This window comes from Brachyhypopomus gauderio, chromosome 5 (assembly GCF_052324685.1).
Source record: "Brachyhypopomus gauderio isolate BG-103 chromosome 5, BGAUD_0.2, whole genome shotgun sequence".
Taxonomy (NCBI): domain Eukaryota; kingdom Metazoa; phylum Chordata; class Actinopteri; order Gymnotiformes; family Hypopomidae; genus Brachyhypopomus; species Brachyhypopomus gauderio.
In genome coordinates this window covers 22,762,006-22,785,243 of record NC_135215.1, presented here as the reverse complement: position 1 = coordinate 22,785,243, position 23,238 = coordinate 22,762,006, and the positions used below count along the sequence as shown (strand labels likewise).

General features: G+C 42.8%; 2 protein-coding genes and 1 long non-coding RNA gene across 4 annotated transcripts in view; 2 read left to right on the top strand and 1 right to left on the bottom strand.

The window, feature by feature from the left end:
* Positions 1 to 4,715: 4,715 nt before the first annotated feature.
* On the top strand, positions 4,716 to 9,629 carry LOC143514846 (uncharacterized). Its single transcript, XM_077006527.1, has 2 exons — positions 4,716 to 5,494; positions 6,719 to 9,629. Exon 1 carries the CDS (start codon positions 4,726 to 4,728, stop codon positions 5,488 to 5,490), a length of 765 nt encoding a protein of 254 aa, XP_076862642.1. The 5' UTR covers positions 4,716 to 4,725; the 3' UTR covers positions 5,491 to 5,494; positions 6,719 to 9,629.
* A 463-nt stretch (positions 9,630 to 10,092) lies between these two features.
* On the top strand, positions 10,093 to 16,406 carry LOC143513874 (uncharacterized). 2 transcript variants are annotated; one of them, XR_013130697.1, is made up of 5 exons: positions 10,093 to 11,147; positions 13,680 to 13,797; positions 14,270 to 14,430; positions 15,214 to 15,265; positions 15,858 to 16,406. It is a non-coding gene; the product is annotated as an uncharacterized LOC143513874 (long non-coding RNA). The 2 variants fall into 2 exon arrangements; XR_013130696.1 differs by having other exon boundaries at positions 14,270 to 16,406.
* A 2,459-nt stretch (positions 16,407 to 18,865) lies between these two features.
* Positions 18,866 to 23,238, bottom strand: part of dcp1b (decapping mRNA 1B) — a 42,645-nt gene continuing 38,272 nt past the window's right edge. The window contains exons 7-9 of the mRNA XM_077006526.1: positions 19,751 to 20,473; positions 19,441 to 19,596; positions 18,866 to 19,251 (exon numbers count right to left, since the gene is read on the bottom strand). Of these exons, the coding sequence (XP_076862641.1) occupies positions 19,171 to 19,251; positions 19,441 to 19,596; positions 19,751 to 20,473 (960 nt within the window). The 3' untranslated portion in view covers positions 18,866 to 19,170. The remainder of the gene's footprint in view (positions 19,252 to 19,440; positions 19,597 to 19,750; positions 20,474 to 23,238) is intronic.

Genomic DNA, 23,238 nt, shown 5'->3' with positions numbered 1-23,238 from the left:
TCGTGGACACCGTGTGTATTGATGATTAAACATATAAAAGATGAGAGTTCGGAATGGGGAATTAGCTCTCTTGCAGACGCCTTGTGCGTTTGTAACAGGGATCTCTTGGAGAAGGGTCTCTGAGCTCTCTCTGTGACAGACACCTGGCGTGTTTGTAACGGAGATCTCAGGGGTTAATCCATGCTTTGTTGAAATAAATCATTGTACTTTATTATCTAACCCAACTGCTTCTGACTTTTATTGTGCTCACCATTTAAGGGTTTCAGAATTTCTAACACATTTTGGCACCCCAGATGGGACTCCACGACTGAGGACGGCACACCTGAGGGGGAGACTAAGCGCTTAGTTCCTGAAGACCTTACTTCAGTCAGCCAATGACAAATTTCGTGGGGCGGGACTCGCAGGTGTTTGCCTCCTCGGCGTCGGAGTTTTCCCGGAAACAGACGAACAGTTAAGTTAACTAAACCCTGGTGAGTACAAACTGTCAGATAAACTTAGTGCAGAGGTGGTGACTTCTCTCCTGGTGCGTGTATACACTGTTATGGTTATCGGGTGGGGTAACTAAGCGATTGAGTGTTTCACCCTCGGCTGAGGGTCGAGGACCAGAGTATCAGGGAGAGTGAGAGTCAGGTTCTGCGGGAGTGTGTTGTCTTCAGAAGCAGCAAAATGGGTGGATGTAATAGTAGTCGTACTGGCGGCGAGGTCAGTGAGATACTGTGTGAACATCCTAGAATAAGGTACATGAACGAACGGTATGGGTCCGAAAGTCTAAAACAATTTCACATGTGGGTTACTAAATGTGATTTCCCAGAGGGAGGGAGTTTTAACATGAACCGAATTGCGGCATTAAAACGAAACCTAGTAAAAGAACAATATGACGGGTTTAAGGTCAACTGGGAAGCTTTTGACTTGTGGGAGAGGGAGGCGAAACGGCGGGATTATAGGTTGCAAACAAAAACTAAACTTGAGGTTCGAAAGGAACTTCAGAATCTCCAGTCTGTTAAGTGTGTTGCAGATCCAGACCTGGACGGATGTCCCAGGCGACCCCCACCCGCCCCGACGGCCCCACCCAACCCCATCGACGTCAAGCCCCAGAAACCAGGCAGAGGGAACAAGCCTCCTCCAGCATGTCCAATCAGCTCAGTGGCTCTGCAACGACCACGAACGAGTGCAATGATGCCATGTTGATTTACTGTGCAAACCTGTCCTCTGTCTTGTCATAAGTTCACAGGGCAGTGAAGGAGGCGTTGCCTAAGCCACGGGAAGGTCAACAACACAACCTGAAACCCGGAGACTGGGTGGTTGTGAAGGACTTTAGGAGGAAGAACTGGAGGGCACAGAGGTGGAGAGGCCCATTCCAGATCCTCCTAACAACCCCGACAGCAGTAAAGGTGGCAGAGAGGGCAACGTGGATTCACGCCAGTCATTGCAAGAAGGTTCCAGTACCTGAGCAGACGAAGAGCGGTCCTGAAGCATCCCAGCTTCTGTAGGATGAGAGGAGGGTGTTCGGGCGCCTCAGTCGAGTGGGTGGAAGTGCAGAAAGGGCGTGACCCGCACTCCAAGCACAACGGCTGTCAAGAAGGGTCAACGATCACCCACCATGAACCCTGTGCTCTTGCTCATCCGGTGATGGAGCTCAATGGTGATTGTTGTTGATGGTTTTCTGTGTGCCTTGTTTGCTGTCACTTCTGAGGAGTTGTGTCTTGCAGGCTGCAGACACGGCGCTAACACCTGAGGACCTCACGATGAGGACAGATGTCAAGGCCACAAATCTACCACCTGATGTTGATTCATTTACTGATGATGATGATGATGATGATGATGATGAATCAGTTTAATTACTTCGTTGAACAATGTTGTAATCTGTTTGTAATCAGGTGTAATTTGTTTGACCATCCATGTACTTCCTGTAAGTGACGCTACAATCGAAAGCCTGTATTGGAATGATCTGTAGTTGATGTAATTTGTCCATAAAGGACAAAAAGGAGGGAAATGTGGTGGAAATTTGGTGATTTCCATTTATGTCAGGCTTTCTTAGTATACATTAAACACATTAGATATAGGGGTTAGAGATCTTTTTACATATACGTGTGTTAATCATGGCACTGAAGCCATTCTCGTGACTTCAGTAGGCCTCAGATGTGTGTGTGTGTGTGTTCTCTGGCCTCGGCTGAGGCCTAATCTGATGTTCCTCTGGTGTTCTTAAACTGACCTCGCTGGAGACGCCAAATCTCTGCTTGGAAGGGACTACGGCGACACTCAGGCTGTCATGACATCACGAGGATGCTGAGCGTGGGGGGGGCATGCGTCACATGCATCTGTCAAATCAGTGTTATTCATTCTATGTATTGTCCAATCACATTTGGTTGATCACCTCGTGGACACCGTGTGTATTGATGATTAAACATATAAAAGATGAGAGTTCGGAATGGGGAATTAGCTCTCTCTTGCAGACGCCTTGTGCGTTTGTAACAGGGATCTCTTGGAGAAGGGTCTCTGAGCTCTCTCTGTGACAGACACCTGGCGTGTTTGTAACGGAGATCTCAGGGGTTAATCCATGCTTTGTTGAAATAAATCATTGTACTTTATTATCTAACCCAACTGCTTCTGACTTTTATTGTGCTCACCATTTAAGGGTTTCAGAATTTCTAACACAGGAGTTTATGTGGTTTTAAATGTAGCTCAATGAGCTTATAGGTATAAAGACACCAGTGAATATGTAACCATACACTTATAGGATGTAGGTAGCTCTTTTGTAGCCCTCTTTATAATATGTGTAACACTGTTCATACCTTGTGTCAATGGTTTAGCATTTTTAAAACATGTATTTTTCTATGCTAGGAGGTCACACTAGCAAGAAGAGTCGGAACATAGGTAGGGACAGTGGTAGCATTTTATTGAGCTTACCCAGATCTGTTTTCCTGCCTTCTGTGTTTGTTCCCCAGGAGCCATGTCTGCAGCGTGGGTCAGTGGGGGTGCTTAAGAGGGAGTGCTGGTCTATTGAGCATGTCTTTATAGACCTGTTTGGAATTCTGGGAAATGTGGGTGAGACTATCTGGAACCTTTCTAGGGGGTGAACCAGAGGTATTCAGAGAGCTATGTGAAATATAGGTTACTTTCTTGTCTTTATGCTTAACATGGAAGTATTATGTTGGGTGTTGGGAATGGGATGTGAGATGGGAAATGGCTTTATTGAGCTATAAGTGTTCTGTTAGTCTTTGTTGAGGGGGAATGTATTTGGTGAATTGTGTATGGTCTCACCCATGCTGTTAAAAGTGGCCATGTTTTAGAGGGCTTTTGGTTATTTGTCTGGCCTGACAAATGGCTCTTATTTACATGTCTTCATGTCTTAATCTTTCTCTCCAAGCCGGTCATGTTCCATCTTCATTGAAAACTGTCATAATTAGACCACTACTCAAAAAAACAAGTCTTGATCCTGAGGTTTTTGCACACTACAGGCCGATATCTAACCTTCCCTTTTTGTCAAAGGTATTGGAAAAAGTAGTTGCCACACACCTTCAGGATCATCTCAAATACAATAATCTTTTTGAAAAATTCCAATCAGGCTTTCGCTCGGCTCACAGTACTGAAACAGCTCAGGTTAAAGTCACCAACGACATTCTGAGGATGGTCGATTCCGGCTCACCATCCCTGCTCATTCTTCTTGATCTGTCAGCTGCATTTGACACGATTGACCATGGCATACTCCTCAACCGGTTAAATAATACCATTGGACTTACAGATGCTGCATTTACCTGGTTCCAATCCTATCTTACAGACAGATTAGAATACATTTCCATTGGAAACTCAAGGTCTCAGTCGTATGCAGTGACTTGTGGGGTTCCCCAGGGGTCACCCCTTGGACCCATCCTTTTTAATCTATACATGCTCCCCTTGGGCCAAGTTATTGATCAACATGGTGTATCATTTCACTGCTACGCTGACGATGTACAGATCTACATGAGAATCGACACAATTGCCCATACTTCAACATCCCTAGCTACACTTACTGCCTGCCTGGAGGATATAAACATGTGGATGAAGAACAACTTTCTTCAGCTAAACAGCACAAAAACTGAAGCGATGCTGATCGGCACTCCACATCAGATACAGGCTTCTCCCATAACCAGTGTAACTGTCTGGTCATACTACTTCTCTATCCACAACAATCTCCAATCTCGGAATAAAGTTTGACCCTCATCTAACATTTGAAGCACACATCAAGCATCTCTGCAAGACCTCCTTCTATCACCTCAGAAACATCGCCAAACTTCGTCCTACCCTCTATGTCTCTGATGCTGAAAAACTGGTTCATGCTTTCATTTCATCTAGACTGGACTACTGCAACACACTTTTCATTGGATTACCACACAAGAGCATCCAGAGACTGCAGTATATTCAGAACAGTGCTGCTAGGAGAGGGCGGAAATGACGGAGTGACACGTCAGGCAGCAAACCTGCAGAAGGCGGAAGCTTTGGAACATGGCGGCAGGCCGCTGCTAAACAAAATTAACAATATTTTTATTACCCGCTAACATAATTTAAGACAACCTAAAAAAAATATATATATATATATATATATATATATATATATATATATATCATAATAATCTCTGTGTTTGTTTTTCTTTTACATAGGTATCAACGAACGCAACCACTCTGGAGCACCGCAAAGATTTGGACAATATATTTACGTATATTTACAATTGCTTCGATAGAATTATCATGAGCAAACCAGACAAGACGCCATCGACCAAGAGGAGCCGTGCCGAAGCTTCCCCGGGAGCGGCTTCCCCACACACCTGCAACACGGCGGACATCCTGGAGTCCATCAACACCAAACTGTCCAGGTTTGACGCGCGCCTGGCGCTGGTGGAAATTCTCCACCAAGAGTTTCAAGTGTTGCGAGAGTCGGTGGAGTTCAGCCAGCAACAAGTGGAGGCACTCGCGGCAGAAAACACGGTTCTTAGAGAGTCTGTGAAATCGCTCACCGAGGGAATGACCCGACTCTCTGAAGAAAACAAAAAAATAAAGGAAACTGTCATCGATCTTCAGTCCCGCAGTATGAGAGACAATCTTATATTTGCAGGTATTCCGGAGAAGGCGGACGAAGACCCCGAGACTACGGTGAAAACATTCATACAGACTCACCTAAAAATCTCAGAGGCAACCGTCAAAACCATCAGCTTTCACCGCGTTCACCGCCTGGGGGGGAAACGGCCAGATGCGCGGAGACCCAGACCGATCGTGGCAAAATTTGAACATTTTAAACAAAAAGAACTGCTGAAAAGCCGCGGCCGGGAGCTGAAGGGAACCAACTTCAGTATTAACGATCAGTTCCCCAAAGAAATCCTGGAGCGATGCAAGGTCTTATTTCCCATCCGCAAGAGTTTCATCCAGGCAGGTTCCCGGGCTGTAATATCAGTGGATAAACTCTACGTGAACGGTCAACTCTACCGCGACACCAACACAACACCATGGCTGTTCTAAACAGGTGAACTGTATCAACACCGACACCAACTCCTTACTACACATTACTTTTCGCCTAGAACAATAAGACATGTCTAAGTTTAAATAACTAATGCCGGTCTAATTAGCACCGTACCGTATGTTTTCCATCATAAGTCCTAGTTGTTTATACTTTTTTTGTTGTATATGCATTTTCAGTGTACGTCACCTTTTCCTTTTCCCTTCCCCTCTCTTTTTCTCTTTCTACACTCACCCAGCGATTTGTTCACCCACTTTCAAGACTGCAATGTATTGTATGCACACACACACGCACATGCAGGCAGGTATGCAAAACAGACACACACGTAGACATATAGCACAATCTCACACTAACACACAGAAGATACACACACATGACCGATTCATGCAGGCACAGACACACGGGCATATAGCGCAGACGCAGACACATACACGAAACATTCAACACAGGCATACAACACAGAAGTGCAACACACACACCTTTAGCAACCATCCAACACTCAAACAAGTAGTTTTAACATTAGTTCACTGAAGTTCGTCACATGGAATGTACGTGGAGCTGGTTCGAGGGAAAAGAGATTGAAAATTTTGGCTAAACGACTTACAAGCAGATATTGTCTTTCTACAGGAAACACATATGTCCAAAACACCTACATACACACTGACCTCTCCTCAGTTCCCACACTTGTACTCAGCCTGTTACAACTCAAAATAAAGGGGGGTGGCCATATTAATTAACAAAAGGATAAGCTTTTCCATTAGCAACAATATAACAGATCCAGATGGTAGATACATAATACTCAACCTATCCATTCTAAATATGCGTTTATGTTTTGCTAACATATATGGGCCGAATGTTGACGACCCCTCCTTTTTCCACAATATTTTCACTGCACTCTCTGATCACTCTGACACCAAACTAATAATAGGAGGAGACTTCAACTTGGTACTTGATCCAGATATCGACAGGCTCAGTACAGCAGAGAGTCAAAGGAACTGGCAGTCAATAGACACCCTAAAACAATATATGAACGATTTTGGGCTCTCTGATGCGTGGCGTTCACAACACCCCACTCTCCGGGACTACTCTTTCTTTTCGGCAGTACACCACTCACATTCTCGTTTAGACAACTTCTTAGTTAGCAATTCCATTATGACAGATGTCACAGACACTTGTATTCATCCTATCACTATCAGTGACCATGCACCGGTCTCTCTCTCTTTGACACAGAAAAGAACCACACCAGCAACGAGGAACTGGAGATTAAATACATCATTACTTAAGGAACAAGATTTCATTAATTACTTCAAAAAAGAATGGGCAACATATTTAGAATATAACGATCTACCAGGTACCTCTCCGTGTGTTCATTGGGAAGCAGGGATGCCCATGCTGCTTCACCACAAGAACACACACTGAACAAGCTGAGGAAACTCAAACTGGAATTAAATGAAATAATAGATAAAAAGACACAATTTTTACTGCAAAGACTGCGTTGGCAGAATTTTGAACATGGCAATAAATCTGGAAAATTCCTTGCTAATCAGTTAAAGCTTAATAAGGAAAAAACAACTATCTCCTCTATTAAGAACTCAACAGGTAGCATTATTCACGACCCACAACAAATAAATAAAGCTTTTAAAGAGTTTTATAAAGCTTTATACGCATCACAGATTAATCCATCTGATTCAGCTATTGAAGAATTTATTAATATTATAAATCTCCCAAAGCTGGAAAACGAACAAATTGTTGCACTGGATTCACCACTTGCTCTGCCCGAATTACATGAAGCTCTACAGCAGCTACCAAATAACAAAGCTCCAGGACCAGATGGATTTCCTGTAGAATTCTCCAAAGAATTATGGTCGGTGCTAGAACCAACCTTTTTTAGAATGGTAAATCAAATTCAAAAAGATCATGTACTGTCTCCAGACATGAATTCTGCTAACATCAGTGTACTTCTAAAGCCAGGCAAAGACCCTACACTTCCTTCCAGCTATCGCCCCATTTCACTCATAAACGTAGATCTTAAAATTATTTGCAAAGCACTTGCCAGAAGATTAGAGGAAATCACCCCACTTATAATACATCCAGACCAGACAGGTTTTATCAAGGGTAGACAATCTGCTAACAATACACGCAGACTAATAAACATAATAGATTACTGCACAATTAACAAATTAGAGACTACCATTGTATCTTTAGATGCAGAAAAAGCATTTGACCGGGTAAACTGGAAATATTTATTAGCAGTTCTACACAAATTTGGATTTGGCCCATCCTTCATAAACTGGATCAAAGTCTTACATAGTTCTCCTAATGCACGGATTAGGACAAACGACATCACCTCACAAAGCTTCACTCTGCAAAGGGGTACCAGGCAGGGCTGTCCACTATCACCCTCACTTTTCGTTCTCTTCATTGAGCCATTAGCAGCAGCAATTAGACAAAATGCAAAAATTACAGGAATTAACACAGGAACCACAAACCATAGGATAAGTCTCTACGCAGATGATGTATTACTTTTCCTACAGAACACACAAGCTTCCCTTCCGAATACAATCAAACTTATAGACAGCTTCTCTTCTATAACAGAATATTCCATCAACTGGGGCAAATCAACAGTTTTGCCTATAAACTGTAGTTTCCAGAACACGACCACCACTCCACTACAACCAGGTAATATTAGATATTTAGGCATACATGTCTCTGCTAAACTGTTAGATTTGGTGCAGTTAAATCATATCCCTCTATTAAAAACAATAGAAGATGATCTCACACGTTGGAACGCTTTACCTATATCACTCATGGGGAGAGTGGCTACCATTAAAATGATGGTTCTACCCAAAGTTAACTATTTATTCTCACTAATCCCAAATAAACCCTCTGCTGCTTGGTTTAAATCCTTAGATTCATACATCTCAAAATTTCTATGGAAAAACAAGCCATCAAGAATAAGTATGAAAACCTTGCAAAAGCCAAAACGCAATGGTGGCTTAGAATTACCAAATTTTTATCAATATTTCTTAGCCAATAGATTACAGTACATTTTAAAATGGGTCAAATACGACTTAATAGACAGGCCATGGTTGGACCTAGAACAAGCATTTTGCGGGAAAATAAAACTCTCAGACCTACCTTACATTAGCTCTAATATTAAGCGTCAGGACTGTTTTAAAAGCCTTAGTATAAATACTTCACTGACAGCCTGGTGGGAATTCCTTAAATTAACTCGGTCCCCACTCATCCCATGCAAACTAACACCCATTTGGAACAATCCAGACATCTGTCAGAACAAGAAAGTACTACATTTTTCATCATGGCATGACAAGGGAATAAAAAATTTAGAACATGTTATTAAAGATGGAAACTTTGTCACATTCCAGGAACTTGTATCAGAATATGGAATAAACAACAGTAGATTTCTGGAATATCAACAATTAAAATCCATCATTCAACAGAGATTCAACTGCAATCAACTGATTTTAGAAATATCAGCATGGATAACTGAACTTTTAAATCTATATACTCCTAAATCAAAACTGTATAAATTATTGTTAAAATTTGATGACTCAATCTCCCTTCCGATAGCCAAATGGGAACGAGATCTATTTATTAATCCAGATCAACATTTCTGGACCGACATATATACAAATATCTTCAAAATAAGTAAAAGCCCCAACTTACAACTTATACAATACAAAGTCCTTCATAGAACACACTATACAGGACAAAGGATGTTCCAAATGGGCCTAGCACAATCAAACATATGCACCCACTGTACAGGCAATATAACTGATAACTATATGCATGCTATATGGGATTGTAGGCCTGTTAAGGAATTCTGGCAGAAGGTATGTGTAGAATTGTCCACGGGGCTTAAAAGCTGCATCCCAACTTCCCCCAGACTGTGCATCTTAGGAGACGTCAGTGAATTAGATACAGAGGCAAACATATCACACATAGTTCTCACTGCCCTATGTATCGCCAAGAAAACCATTCTTATCAATTGGAAAACAAAAAAGGACCTGCATATTACTCATTACAAAAATTTATTACTTGATCACATCTGTCTGGAGAGAATGTCTGCTTCCTCTAAAGACCAGTTGGAGGAATTTAATTCTCTTTGGTTCCTACTGATCAGTTCCATTAGCTAGTCAGGGTGGTTGGCGGGGGCTTCAGCTCCCGGAGGGTGGCTGGGGGTCGACCCCGGGGAGACTGCTCGTGCCGGCCACTTTCTGGGCGGGGGGGCTGGGGCTGCCGACCTGCGATGACATGTGCTTGCACTGGCGGGCGGGGGTGGGGGGGGCTTGGGTGGCGCTCCCTCTGGGCTCTGGGGTGTGGGGCCGGGGTGCGGGGGGAGCAGATGCTGGCCCTCGGCGGGGTGGCTGGCCTCCCCTGTGGGGCCAAGTGGCGGGGCCCGGTGCCTGGGGCCCCCCGACCCCGAGCTGGGGCCCTGCCTGTGCGGGGGGACCTGCGCCGCTGGGTGGGGTGGGTCGGTCGGCCTGGGTCGGGGCATTGGGTCTGGGCCTTGGGGCTCCGAGGTGCCTGGGTGGTGGGAGTGGGGTGGTGGATGATGGGGATGTCTGGGGTGGGCTGGGAAGTAGGGTTCCAGATTCCGACCAGCATGTCCTCAATACTGTTGATGTCTGTCATCGTTTGATCACTGTGCGATTGGTATGGTTGTGGGTGCATACACAGGGGTGTGGTGTATATGGGACAAGCGTGTGTGGGTGTATATGTATGTGTAGATATATATGTATGTATGTATGTGTATGTATGTATATATTTATATATATGGATGTATGTATGTATGTATATGTGTATATATGTATATATTAATGGGTTAAATGTGTGTGAGTGCATACGTGTATGAAGGAAATATGTGTCTAGGTGTATGTGGATGTCCGGACCGGCTGCTCTCTGTGGTGGGGGTGGTGTGGATCCGGGCTTGGATGTGGTGGTGGGGAGGGTTGCCACCCTGGTCTCGCCGGGTCGACCGCTCCCTGCCTTGAGCTGGGGGGGCAGTGAGGTTCGGTGCTCAATGAGCCAGCTAGCAAGCTGGCTCTCCTTTTCCAGAGGACCCTTTCCTCTGGACCTAAGCATTCCCCCCCCCCCCCCCCCCCCCACACACACACACACACACACACACATCCTTGTCCATTTAGGATTCTGGGGGCAGGCATGTATCCAGAGGTTGACGAGGTGGGCCTGCTGCCATGGTTCACCCGTCTCCTCACCACTATCTGTCCCTCAGTTTTTACTGCACTTTAGACATTGAGGGCCTTTGAGGGGACGGTGTGGACATACACCCACGTTTGTCCTAGCACCTGTCCCCTCAATTTTAACTGCACCATAGTATCACACACTACCACACATGCATATACACCAACACCTACACACAACACAGCACTGGGGGTGGAGGGGTGGGAAGGCCTGTTCCCTCTGGTTCCCCTGGACCTGCGCTCCTTGACTGGTAGGGCGCTGTCCGGGGTCTCTCTCTCCCGCCTGCGGGGGCGGGCATGTGAGGGTTTCTGGGAAGTGCGGCTCTGGTACTCCACCGCTCCTTGGGGGGCCGTGGGCGGGTGGGATTCCCGGGTCTCTCTCTGCCCACCTCTGGCCTCTGGGGGAATGTGGTCGCAGCTACCCACCCTTGCTGGTAAGTACATTCCATACATCTATCCTATGTTGCACTTTTAGGTTGCACATAAACACACACTCACACACACCCATACATCGCACTCATTTGTACTATATGTATTTGGTTTACTTTCTGTTCTTCTTTGCAGTGGTCATTTGAGCTGGTTGCGTGTTTTATTTTATTATTATTATTATTATTATTATGATTTTTTTTTCATCTTCTTTTCTTTTTCTTCTTCTTTCTTTTCCTGCCTCTTTGTCTTTTCCCTTTTTATTATTTCTCTCCCCCTCTTTTCTTGGTCCACCTAACCCCAATAATTATCACTTTGCATATTGTTATCACTATATATTATCACTATACTATATATTATACAGAATTGTTATAATTGCCATTTAAATCTGTACATAAAAACAAAGTTGTCCTCCAAAGATGGGGGGGGTGGAGGTGGGCCAAAAAAAAAAGAACAGTGCTGCTCGGGTTCTGATGAAGGTACACAAGTATGAGCACATTACACCTGTACTTCAATCGCTTCATTGGCTCCCAATCTCTGCTAGAATTGAATATAAGATCTCACTCCTCACCTACCAGTGTATCTATGGAAACGCTCCTCCATACCTGAAAGACCTTCTCACACCACAAATCTCCTCACGATCTCTCCATTCTAAAAATTTGAACCGCCTCCTCCCTCCAAGAACGAAACTCAGCACCATGGGCGATCGGGCTTTTTCTTCTGCCGCCCCTCGCTTGTGGAATGCCCTCCCTGATCATTTGCGGGCACCACAGACTGTTGAAAGTTTTAAAAAAGGACTTAAAACGTTCCTTTTTTGTAGATTTTATCATTCTTAAGAAACTGCTGGTTTTTATGTATTGCTATTTTGGTGATTTTAATCTGTAGCACTTTGAGATTTGCTTCAAATGTAAAGTGCGTTACAAAAAAAATGTATTATTATTATTATTATTATTATTACATGTGTCCCCATAAGGGGTAAAAAATGTATAAATTGACTCTCCTTGTTGTGCTCCTTTGCCGTTGGTCACACCCTGACAATTTGGTGGCAGCGGTGGGATCTGTCCAGGATGGAGGCACAGTAGGTTGGGGGGTTGAGGCAGCATGGCGCCAAAAAAGCCATGGGCAGAGCAGCCAGTGGAGTCCAGGATGCTTCAAGAGACTGAGGCACCCTTTGGGGGTGGAGTTGTTGAACAGCGGCTGCAGGAAGAGGAGGAGACAGGCGATCTCAGACAAATTATCTGCCAGTTTCTGGTTGAACAGCAAGTGAGGGATGTTTGTATGGAGGCAGCTCGACAAGAGACCAGGTGGAAATCCCTACAACATCAGTTTCAGTTGTTGCAAGGAGAGGTGAGCCAACGTGCATCTATGGAGGATGTACGACCGAGGACCGGTGACGACCCTCAGTACTCACGTAGAACGTCACTACGCTCTCGTCAGGAAGCTCACGGTCACCCTCTCAAAGAGCCAAAATTGCAGCAGCTGGCAGAGACAGACGACATAGAACATTATCTGACCACCTTTGAGCGCATAGCCACAGCATGCAGGTGGCCCCAGGACGAATGGGCTATAAGGTTTGGTGCCCTTGTTGACAATGAAGGCACGTAGTGCCTATGTTTCCATGGATGTGGATGAGTTGGGTGAGTATGCATTGGTAAAGGAGGCCATACTGAAGACATACTCAATAAACGCAGAGACCTATCATCAGGTTTCGTTTAGTAGAGGTGATGGCTGAAGAAACACCAAAAGACGTGTATGTCTGATTGAGGGATTTGTATCAAAAGTGGGTGAAACCCACAACAAAGTCTGTCGAGCAAATTGGGGAGACCATTATCTTGGAGCAATTCCTGAGAATGCTGTGCCCTGAGTTGCAAGTGTGGGTCAGAGAGCATGATCCAACCACTGCAGAAGAAGCAGCAATCCTTTGTCCTGTATAGTGTGTTCTATGAAGGACTTTGTATTGTATAAGTTGTAAATTGGGGTTTTTACTTTTGAAAATATTTGTACATATATCTGTCCAAAAGTGTTGATCTGGATTAATAGAGATCTCGTTCCCATTTGGCTATCGGAAGGGAGATTGAGTCATCGAATTTTAACAATAATTTATATAATTTTGATAATAATTTAGGAGTACATGGATTAAAAAATTCAGTTACCCATACTGATATTTCTAGATTCAGTTGATTGTGGTTGAATCTCTGTTGAATGATTGATTTCAATTGTTGATATTCAAGAAATCTACTGTTGTTTATTCCATATTCTGATATAAGTTCCTGAAATGTGACAAAGTTCCCATCTTTAATAACATGTTCTAAATTTTCTATTCCCTTATCATGCCATGATGTGAAATGTAGTACTTTCTTATTCTAACAAATGTCTGGATTGTTCCAAATGGGTGTTAGTTTGCATGGGATGAGTCATCCTGAAACAGATGGCTTAGTTGAGCGGTTTAATCAAACCTTAGTGCAGATGCTACGTAAATTTGTGAATGAAAGTGGATCTGATTGGGACCAGTGGCTCCCCTATCTTTTATTTGTGTACAGAGAAGTTCCCCAGGCATCAACAGGGTTTTCGCCATTCCAACTGATGTATGCTCATGAAGTACGGGGACTGCTGTCATTGATGAAGGAAACCTGGGAAATGCGTCCAAATCCAGAAGAGGTTAGTACTATTGCCTATGTACTGAGTATGAGAGAGAAGCTAGAGTGAATGACAAAGTTGGCTGCTAACCATCTGCAAGAGGCTCAGCGTAAGCAAAAAGTCTGGTATTATAAAAAGGCACAACATTTTGTTCCGGGACAGCAGGTGCTGGTCTCTTCCCACAGAAGAGAACAAGCTCTTGGGTAAGTGGCATGGGCCATTCAGTCACTAAAAGACTGGGACCCACCACCTATGAAATCGCCACACCTGGACAGGCACGCTCGCATAGGGTTTTGCATATCAATCTTCTGAAAGAATGGTTTCCAAGGAAGAAGTATGAAATGGTTCATCTGCTCATACGAGCAGTAGATGATGAGAAAGAGGTGGAGGAGCATCTACCTGCTCTACAGCATCCTTCGGTTATTGACCTTAGCCATTTAACTTCTGAGCGCCAAGAACAGATCCAAAGACTCTGTGCCCCTAATCTTTTCAGGAATCACCCTGGATATACTTCCCTGGTACAACATGAAATCGTGCTGAAGGAGGATGCTCAACCCAAACGATTGAGTTACCGGATTCCTGAACGGTTAGTGTCGGCATTTATGGAGGAAGTGGAACTGATGCAGGCCATGGACATTGTGGAACCATCAAAAAGTGAGTGGCATAACCCTGTAGTTCTTGTGCCCAAGAAAGACGGTAGTCTGGTTTTGTATTTACTTCCGCTATCTTAATTATGTCATATCCAATGCCCCGGATTGAGGAGTTGCTTGAGCGATTGGGAAAAGCTAGGTTTATAAGTACTCTTGATTTGTGTAAGGGTTATTGGCAGGTGCCCCTTGCAGCTGAATCCCAGGAATTAACTGCTTTCCGTACCCCTACTAGTCTCATGCAGTTCCGTGTTTTACCCTTTGGACTACACAAATCACCTCCTACGTTCCAAAGACGTAGGATACTGTTTTGCAAGGATTGTGTAGCTTTGCAGCAGCTTACCTCGACGACATAGTGATCTTCAGTGATTCTTGGCATGACCATCTTCAACATCTACAAGCAGTAATCCAACATATAAAGGATGCTGGCCTAACCATAAATCCTGCAAAGTGTTCCCTTGCAAAGCGTGAAACTGAGTATTTAGGCTATGTGTTGGGAAACGGTCTAATTAAGCCTCAAGTCCAGAAGATCCAAGCCATTCAGTCTTGCACTCTTCCCGTGACTAAAAAGAAAGTGAGGTCGTTTTTGGGCCTTGCTGGGTGATACAGGTGTTTCATTCCTGGTTTTGCCACTCGGGCTGCATTGTTGACTGATTTGACCAAGAACATTTGTCCCAATCAGGTCTCCTGGACAGAACCAGCTAAGGATGCTTTTTATGACCTTCGAGAAGCTCTAACCCATGAACGTGTTTTGCATAGTCCTGATTTTAACAAGCCTTTTGTTTTGCAGACTGATGCCTCAGATGTGGGTTTGGGAGCGGCCTTATTACAGGAACATCTGGGTAAACAACATCCGATCATATATCTAAGTCGAAAGCTGTATCCCAGAGAAACCCAGTATTCCATTGTAGAAAAAGAGTGTTTAGCACTAAAACGGGCTTTGGATTCTCCGAGATATTATTTGCTTGGAAGACTTTGTTGTAGAAACAGACCATAGAGCCCTTAAATGGATGGACCGAATGAAGGACACAAATGCTCGTTTGACTCGTTGGTACTTGGCTATGCAGCCATTTCACTTTGTTATCAGACATCGACCGGGCAAGGATAATGTGATTGCAGACTTTTTGTCAAGGTTACCTTGCCAGTGTTCTGAGGTGGGGGAACCTGTGATGGCCCACTAAGGCCCACAAGTGTAACAGCATAAGGGTTGTGTGTGTAGGTTGGTAGTGTTGGGGAGTTTGTGGTTTTAAATGTTTAAATGTAGCTCAATGAGCTTATAGGTATAAAGACACCAGGGAATATGTAACCATACACTTATAGGATGTAGGTAGCTCTTTTGTAGCTCTCTTTATAATGATAAAGATAATCTCTAACACTGTTCCTACCTTGTGCCAATGGTTTAGCATTTTTAAAACATGTACTTTTCTATGCCAGGAGGTCACACCAGCAAGAGCAAACAATTGCCTTTCTGATTGTTTGGGACATTTGGAAAACAGCTTGTTCGGAGAAGACGAGGTGAGCGCTACCACCAGTTTTGTCTCATGCCAACTGTAAAGCATCCTGAAACCATTCATGTGTGGGGTTGCTTCTCAGCCAAGGGAATGGGCTCTCTCACAGAGAGCAACTTCTCCCAACCATCCAAGAGCAGTTTGGTGATCAGCAATGCCTTTTCCAGCATGATGTAGCACCTTGCCATAAAGCAAAGGTGATAACTAAATGGTTCAGGTAACAAAACAGAGATTTTGGGTCCATGGACTGGAAACTCCCCAGATCTTAATTACATTGAGAACTTGTGGTCAATCATCAAGAGACGGGTGGACAAACAAAAACCTACACATTCTGATGAAATGCAAGCATTGATTGTGCAAGAATGGACTGCTATCAGGCAGGATTTGGTCCAGAAGTTGATTGAGAGCATGCCACGGAGAATTGCAGAGGTCCTGAAGAAGGGTCAACACTGCAAATATTGACTTGCTGCATTAACTCATTCTGTCAATAAAAGCTTTTGTTACTCATAATATGATTGCAATTATATTTATGAATGTGATAAAAACATCTGACAGACATAAAAACCAGAGGGCAGCAGATCATGTGAAAATATAATTTGTGTCATTCTCAAAACTTTTGGCCATGACTGTACACTCCATAGAAAAACTGAATGATAGGTTTAAGTCTCTGAAAATATTTTTATTTTCCACTGAGATCATTTGACAATCTATCAAAGTATGTGTTATACTTTATATAAAACTAGTTAGCAGGACACACACATTTTATATATATATATATATATATATATATATATATATATATATATATATATATATATATATATATATACACTGCTCAAAAAAATAAAGGGAACACTTAAACAACACAATGTAACTCCAAGTCATCCACACTTCGTGTTCAGATAGGAAGCAACACTGATTGTGAATCAATTTCAACTGCTCTTGTGCAAATGGAACAAACGACAGGTAGAAATGAGAGATTTTCAACTGATTTCAAAGATTTTTATTAATTGAGATCTAGGATGTTATTTTAGTGTTCCCTTAATTTTTTTGAGCTATATATACAGTTGCAATAAAAAATATTCAACCCCCCAAAGATTTTAAGGATTTATCAATATAAGTTTTTTTCAAATAGCAAGATTCTGCTTTGGATGACTTCTTCATGGGTTGAGTGATACATAAAATCAGAACAGAAAATGCATGATATAGTATTTGTGTGTAACAGTATATTTTGTAAAGATAGTCATATCACAATTATTCAACCCCTATATAATATTGTTGTTTTTAAAGCTTTGTGACAGGTTTTATGGACTAAAGTGGAGTTGAAACATAACTAAGCCTTTGAGAACTCTATAATGATCCTTCATTTGCTTCAGCTGTGATGCATATATAAACCCCACCCATGAAGGAATTCAAGGTGAGTTGCAATCATGGGAAAGACAAAGGAGCTTCCACAAAAGCTGAGAGAGGAGATTATTTCATCACACCTAAAGGGCCTTGGGTATAAGAAGGTTTCCAAAAAATATAACATCCCAAGAGACACCATTGGGAGCATTATAAGGAAGTTTAAAACTTATGGAACAGCTGCAAACCTGCCTGGCTGTGGAAGAAAGCCCAAAATTTCATCAAGGGCCCTTAGCAACTTAGTCAGGACAACTAAGAAAAACCCCCGTGTGAGTGCAAGACACCTACAGGACGACCTGATGAAGGCTGGAACAAGTGCTTCAGTAGCTACTATAAGACGTGCGCTGAATAAAAGAGGTCTTCATGGCCGGACTCTAAGACGCACTCCACTCTTAACCACAAGGAGCATCAAAAGTCAACTAGAATATGCCAGGAGGAATTTGGATAAGGCTACAGAGTTTTGGGACACAGTTCTATGGACTGATGAAACCAAACTGGAACTGTTTGGACATATGGATCAACGGTATGTCTGGCGTGCGAAAGGCCAGGCTTACGACCAGAAGAATACCATCCCCACACTCAAGCATGGAGGTGGGTCATTGATGATGTGGGGCTGTTTTTCTGCAGCAGGAAATGGCAATCTTGATTGTGTACCTAGCATCATGGATTCTCAGAAATACCAGGCCATTTTAAAGAGGAACGTGATGCCATCTGTTGACAAATTAAACCTTGGCAATCATTGGACCTTCCAGCAAGACAATGATCCCAAGCACACCTTCAAGTCAACCAAAGCTTGGTTGAGAAAAAGATCCTGGAATGTCCTGGAGTGGCCTTCTCAGTCCCCAGATCTAAACCCGACTGAAAATCTTTGGTGGGATTTAAAGAAGGCAGTTGCAGCACGGAAGCCATCAAACATCACTGAACTAGAGGCTTTTGCATGTGAAGAATGGGCCAAGATTCCAATTGAGAGGTGTAAGAAGCTTGTTAGTACTTACCAAAAATGTTTGTTGGAAGTTATAAAAGCTAAAGAATGCTCCACAAAGTATTGAAGCAGGGGGTTGAATAATAGTGCACATGCACATGTGTACAAAGAGTTACATTTTTCATTTGAACTTCAAAGTTAAGTCAACTTCTGTTGTCAAAATAACTCAAATATGTATGAATAAATACTGCTTGTTGCTTAATGTGGTGTTTTTTTTGTCATTGTCTTTCCTCCACATCTCTATAATGTTTTTGGAGGTGAGGGGGCTGAATATTTCAGATTGCAACTGTGTGTGTGTGTGTGTGTGTCTATATATATATATATATATATATATATATATATATATGCAGTAGTTGCTGACCTGTGAAAAAGTCTGTGATACATCAGTGAATATGAATATATGTGAATATGGAAATTGTTTCCATTTAAAACTCCAAGTAAAATTGTGTAATGCAATTTAAAATGTTTATACTTACATAAAATATAATCCAAAAAGGTCTTGATACCTTCTTCCAAAATAGCTTGAAGTGCAAATTTAGACCTCAACATAAAACCCAAAAAATAATCATTTTTAATTTGATCATAAAAACTTCATAAAAACCACATGGATATTGCTTAGGAGATTACAAAAATAAACAACAAACATGATCCCTGAAGTGATATATGAACCGTCCTTGTGGGATGCGACCAGTCTGTCTGATGAAAACACCTGCACTGACATGCTGAAAATTGCTTGATGATGTGTGCAGGTTTGTGTTCTGCAACTTATTTGAAACGTCTAGTTACAGTGTTTGCACAATCCAGCAGTTTATTTGCTGAGAGGAAAGTTGTGTGAAGGGTCTGCGTTTCTCTTTCAGAAGGGTTGTGGGCTTGTGTCCTTGGCCAAAGAGGAGATGTATGCTTCATAGATTGTGTCCAGGAAAGTGGCATCATTCTGCAATAGAGGTTACATTCAAGTCAAGTGTCAAATCTCACAATCACAGGAACTTGGTACTAAGATCTTCAACAGAAACAAAAGTCATTTCAAATATTTTTTCAATTACTTTCATCATTATGGGATTCAAAATAAGTATGTCATGAACTGCTGTGGCAACTGGCCTTATTCAATGAATTTTTGACTGACCCTGATTAGGTGCAGCAGTGTGGCCTGCATTTGAGCCCGGCTAAGTGTCTGTGGCTCCTCCCACTCTGCCCTGGCCCCTTTTGTATGGGAGAACACACTGGGAGACAACAGCAGGGTACAGGCTAGTGTAGCTGGGATACCCTGGGGGGAGCTCGCCTGAGGAGGAAAGAGTGTGCATGTATTTCAGAGAAAGAAAGGGTAAGATTTATTTATTTATGTTTACTTTGACTTTACGAGTATATTTCTGGAGCATCCTATTCTTTGACAATCTAACTCTACTTTGAGGCCATGCACTCAAGGACTGTGATACCTTTGCAGGCTCGGTGGAGTTATGGCTGATGGGCAGGCTGTGTTGCAGAGAAGACCTGTGGAAGCTCGGGGCCAAAGTTAAGCGGGATGGCTCCTGACTGACACTTTGCTCCTGCTGGACAAGCTGTAACCTCTGCAGAAGCTCATGGGGGGAGACCACTCCCAAACCCACATTTAGACCACACCCAGCAGATGGTGCTGTGGAAGTGCTGTAGAATGCCAGCTCACCCTGTGATATTGAAGCCTTGTGCTGTGGTTGGTGAGCTTCTCCAAATACTGCTGGTTCTCCTTGGGCTAACTGAGGAGTAGGCAGCCCTGGGATCAGTGGAGGTGGAGGGACAGTGGTGTATGGGGCTGCATGGCTAGAGGAGGAGGCGTTCTGAAGTAGTCTTTGTATTGGATCAGGCCGGCTTTGTAGAGGCCCGTTCTCAGAAAGTCTGTTTTCAGGGGACTCGGAGACAGGTTGCAGAGGTGCCACTGGTCCCCGGGAGCCACTTATCAGCTTTTGGATGGCAGGACAGTGCTGGGTGGGGCTGCTCGGCAACACAGCACCCACTGCTGATGGAGAGGGGTCATCATATGACAGGGAGCGGGCTACGGCTGGCCGGACTGAAGCCACTTTGCTGCATGCACTCCCACCAGGCTGCGGGGAGACAGAAGTGGCCTTGCTCATTCCTCCAAATAGAGCTGCAATTGAGAGAGGACTGGAGTTCATCTCTCCATCCTGGGGGAGACACAGTCACAGATGGACATAATGGGAAGGAGATGGGAAAAAAATTAAACATAGCCTGTAACATGTTTGCTCCAGTTCTGGCCATTTACAGCATTGCATTTCACAAAGCACAAAACAATACTCCACAGTTTTGGCCATGGAAATGCACTTGAGCGTTCCAAAAAGAACAGCACTTATTAAGAAGAGGCTGACACCAACTTTATACATACAATAAACCAAAGAATGGTAGAATCCTTTATGAACTCAGCTCCTTGTATACTGTATTTCTTGTAATAAAACTATATTTAACAAAGTCCTTAAGACAATTATGTGATTGTCTGTTGGTCTCAGCCCCAAGGAATTATATTTTTGCCTTTAACTAGTTCATGTTGGAAATAGGGCTAGGCAATGTTGGCCAAAAATAATATCTCAATATATTTTTTAGCTGAATGGAGATATCTGATATACATCTCGATATTCCCATAAGGTAATAACAAAAGGCACTTCATAGTTAAAGCTACATGTCCCAAATGTTACACATTAACATTCACCTGTAGATGTAAATGAGACATCACTCCAAAATATTGTATTGGCATATATTAAATAATGTTCCTCATATAAAATAATGCTCTTTTCCTGCATAACAAAAGACTCAGAACTATACTTTTAAAAGGTTAACAGAAAAGATACAGAGCAAAATATAAGAGAAGGCTGACTTCACCAAAGTGCTTCTGTGTCCCAGGTGTGTCTGTCCCAAAACCTAGTGATATGTCTACATGGACAGCGTTTCATGTCATAGTATGCATGCTCCTGATACATAGGCTGTTCAATTCTTAGATACCTTAAATATGCTGCCTACGGAGACTTTAATCTGGCTACATTTTAAGTCAGCTGCTAAAGCAATCCCATGATTCAATGCTTTGGTGAACTCATTTTCAAATGCTGTTTCTGGAATATTCAAGAATCATAAAAAATATATTTCTTAATATAAACCACATAGCATTTATTAAATTTTTTAGGTTACATTTGAAATTACATTTTATAGTTTTATACACCAAGCGATTACCATTTATGCTAGCAGAGTTTGAGGCCTCAAGCTATTATTGTGGATAGCTATCTAGTTAGCACAACAAGTATCTTATCTAATATGAACATTAAAATTGTGATAAAAATGGGAAGAGGAAAATTCATTGTGCTCAAATCCTGATGCAACGCTCGAATCTGAACAAGCTGTGATGAAATTGCTCTCCAACTAGAGAGTCTCAGTAACCTGCCTTATCAGGATGCATGTCGATTAGAATGCTGCCTACATAATCAGTGCCTACTTAGACAAATCACTAGGCAACATTAGATTTTGGGAATGACCCATAGACTATACTGATATACACTCACTGGCCACTTTATTAGGTACAACTTGCTAGTACAGGGGTTGGACCCCCTTTTGCCTTCAGAACTGCCTTAATCCTTCATGGCATAGATTCAACAAGGAACTGGAAACATTCCTTAGAGAGTCTGGTCCATACTGACATGATAGCATCACGCAGTTGCTGCAGATCTGTTGGCTGCACATCCATGATGCAAATCTCTCGTTCCACCACATCCCAAAGGTGCTCTTTTGTGATTGAGATCTGGTGATTGTGGAGGCCATTCAAGTACAGTGAACTCATTGTCGTGTTCAAGAAAACAATCTGAGAAGATTCGCGCTTTATGACATGGCTCGTTATCCTGTAGTCATCAGAAGATGGGTACACTTTGATCATAAAGGGATAGACATGGTCACCAACAATACTCAGGTAGGATGTGGCATTGACATAACGCTCAATTGGTACCAATGGACCCAAAGTGTGCCAAGAAAATATCCCCCAAACCATTGCACCACCACCAGCCTGAACTGCTGATACAAGGCAGGATGCATCCATGCTTTCATGTTGTTGACACCAAATACTGATCCTACCATCCGAATGTCATAGCAGAAATCGAGACTCATCAGACCAAATCTTCAATTGTACAATTTTGGTGAGCCTGTGCAAATTGTAGCCTCAGTTTCCTGTTCTTAGCTGACAGGAGTGGCACCTGGTGTGGTCTTCTGCTGCTGTAGCCCATCCGACTCAAGGTTCACCGTTTTGTGCGTTCAGAGATGCTCTTCAGCATGCCTTGGTGTTGACCAGTCTGGCTATTCTCCTCTGACCTCTGGCATCAACAAGACCGCCGCTCACTGGATATTTTCTCTTTTTTGGACCATTCTCTGTACACCCTAGAGTTGGTTGTGCATGAAAATCCCAGTAGATCAGCAGTTTCTGAAATACTCAGACCAGCCCGTCTGGCACCAACAACCATACCACCTTCAAAGTCACTTAAAACACCTTTCTTTCCCATTCTGATGCTCAGTTTGAACTACAGCAGATTGTTTTGGTCATGTTTATATTCCTAAATGCACAAGTTGCTGCCAGGTGATTAGCTGTTTCGACATTTGCACTTAAGATAAGATAATCCTTTATTAATCCCTCAGCGGGGAAATTTGCATTGTTACAGCAGCAGAGAATAGTGTCAGGAAATACACATATATAAGATCCGAACATGAGTATTCAGATATACAAGAGAAATAAATAGTATAAATATATATGCAATGTATGTAGTTTTAAACAGTTATGGTTATTGGACATGGTAGATTAAATATTGCACATGGTAGATTTAGATATTGCCCATGGAAGAAAAATAAGAGCAGTAAATTACAGTGAGCAGTTTGTTGTACAGTACAGATGAGCTACGGAGAGCAG

Coding starts and splice junctions, on each gene's coding strand:
- LOC143514846 (XM_077006527.1), top strand. CDS start 4,726: ATGAGCAAACCAGACAAGACGCCATCGACCAAGAGGAGCCGTGCCGAA.